The sequence below is a fragment of the Alligator mississippiensis genome, chromosome 7 (assembly GCF_030867095.1).
Source record: "Alligator mississippiensis isolate rAllMis1 chromosome 7, rAllMis1, whole genome shotgun sequence".
Lineage (NCBI taxonomy): Eukaryota > Metazoa > Chordata > Crocodylia > Alligatoridae > Alligator > Alligator mississippiensis.
Genome location: NC_081830.1, coordinates 2,888,255 through 2,890,382, shown reverse-complemented (window position 1 = coordinate 2,890,382; position 2,128 = coordinate 2,888,255). Strand labels below are relative to the sequence as shown.

The 2,128-nt window shown below is 50.1% G+C and overlaps 1 protein-coding gene across 1 annotated transcript; it reads right to left on the bottom strand.

Annotated features, from left to right (window-relative positions):
* Positions 1-234: 234 nt before the first annotated feature.
* Positions 235-1,170, bottom strand: LOC132251601 (olfactory receptor 4N2-like). The gene has a single exon (XM_059731538.1). It carries the CDS (start codon positions 1,168-1,170, stop codon positions 235-237), a length of 936 nt encoding a protein of 311 aa, XP_059587521.1.
* Positions 1,171-2,128: the final 958 nt, after the last annotated feature.

Genomic DNA, 2,128 nt, shown 5'->3' with positions numbered 1-2,128 from the left:
AAATAATTATATACAAAGATACAAATCACAGCAAAATTACACTATGGATATTACCAGGTTAGTCCCCAGAAATTACCAAGTTGCTACACCATTACTCCATACATGCTCCACTGTTTTACTTCACAGACTTTACACCATAGCTAGAAGGCAACTCTGGAGCAACTCCAACCACAGCTTTTTTTTCCTGGACTTCAACAATATTCCATTCCTAACACATCGCATTCGGACACACTTCTATTTCCTTCTCCAGAGCCCGTATCTACCCAACATCCTCTTCATGGCACTGAGGATCTCCCTGTTCCTTAATGTGTAGATCGTAGGATTGACGAGGGGAAAGACCACGGTGTGGAAGACGGCCACCACCTTGTCCATGGGGAAGCTACGGAAAGGCCGGCAGTAGATGTAGATGGCTGGGCCGAACATGACAAAGACAATGATGATGTGGGTGACACAGGTGGAAGCTGCTTTGCTCTTCCCATGGGACGAGCCTGCCCTCAATCGGACCAGCAGGGCCCCATAGGAGATCAGCAGAAGTAGGAAGCACACCAATGTGATGACTCCACTGTTGACAAACATCACAAACTCGATCTGGTAGGTGTTGGTACAGGCCAGCTTAACCAACTGGGTGATATCACAGAAGAAGTTGTCCAGCTCATTAGGGCCACAAAAGGGGAGATGGACAATAAGAATGACTTGGATGATGGAGTGAATGAAGCCTCCTGCCCATGAAGCTCCCACCAGGGCCCAGCAGAACCCCTTGTTTACCATGGTGCTGTAGTGCAGGGGCTTGCAAATGGCCAAGTACCTGTCAAAGGCCATGCCCATGAGGAGGTTGATCTCAGACCCCCCTAGGAAGTGGAGGAAGAAGAGCTGGGCTATGCAACCTTTGTAGGAGATGACTTTGTGGTGCGAGAAGAAATGGACCAGCATCTTTGGAGGGGTGACAAAGCAGTAGCAGAGGTCCAGAAAGGCCAGATTGGCCAGAAAGAAATACATGGGGGAGCCCAGGTGGTGGTCCCAATGAATGGTGAGGATGATGAGGACATTCCCAGGCAGAATAACGACATAGAAGAGAAAGAAGAACATGAAGAGGGAGAGCTGGACCTCTCTGGTCTGTGCTAACCCAAGCAGTACAAACTCTGTCACCTCTGTGCTGTTCCCATCTGCCATCCGTATCAGTGCCGAGCCCTGTAACAATACAGAGAGGTTATTGCCATAATTTATTAGGCCTGAGAATGTCGAGTCAAATGTCAGGCATAGATGGGTTCCATCGTTTGAGGGTTGCACAGATCCTGACAAAGTAGAGGGTCCCTTGTATGCACGGTGCTGCACAGACCCTAACTGAGACTGGCTCTGCATTATACCAGGAGTTCCAGACTCCACCGTAATTGCATCTGGGTTGGGGGGGCGCAGAATCTGGCTGACTTCAAACACCGAGGGAGATGCAAGGTTTGTCTTACTCACCACTTGGAGATGTGTCTACACAAGTGATCCTCACTGCAGGGAAAGCACCATAGGGAAAACTGTGATTTGAATTCTTCTCTCTCATTCCCTTTTTGTGTTATGCTTTCAGTTATTATTGCCATCGGCTATTCATTTGTTATTCATTCATGTACTAAAGTAGTCATTTATGTATGCATGGATTTATCCATTAAGTAAGGAAGGGGTCTTAAACTCGGCTCATGCACTAGGCCAGATCCAGACCGCAGGGCTCCTTGCTGGCAAGATCCAGCCCAAAGCATGCGGCAGCACCTCCAGCTCCAGCCCCAGCAGCAGCCGCTCTGGTTTCTGCAATGTGCTGTCTGCCAGAGCTGCCACTGCCGCCACCACCACATACCCTGTGCTGCAGTGCCAGCTCTGGCTTTGCTACGAAGCATCAAGAGGTGATGGCTCCACCGTAGGGTAGCTGAGGAGATAGGGCCATGGCACTAGTGATGGGTAAACCAGTTGGAAAGTGACCAGGACTGTATCAGCCCTCACCTGCCCTCCTGCCACGTCCATGTCCACCAGGGCCCAAGGTCCCCGGATTCTGTGGCAGGCCATACCCCTGAAGGCTGATCCAGCCCATGGGCCCTATGTTTGACACCCCTAAAGTAAAGCCTCTTCCTTTCTTCCTTCCTGGGTGAAT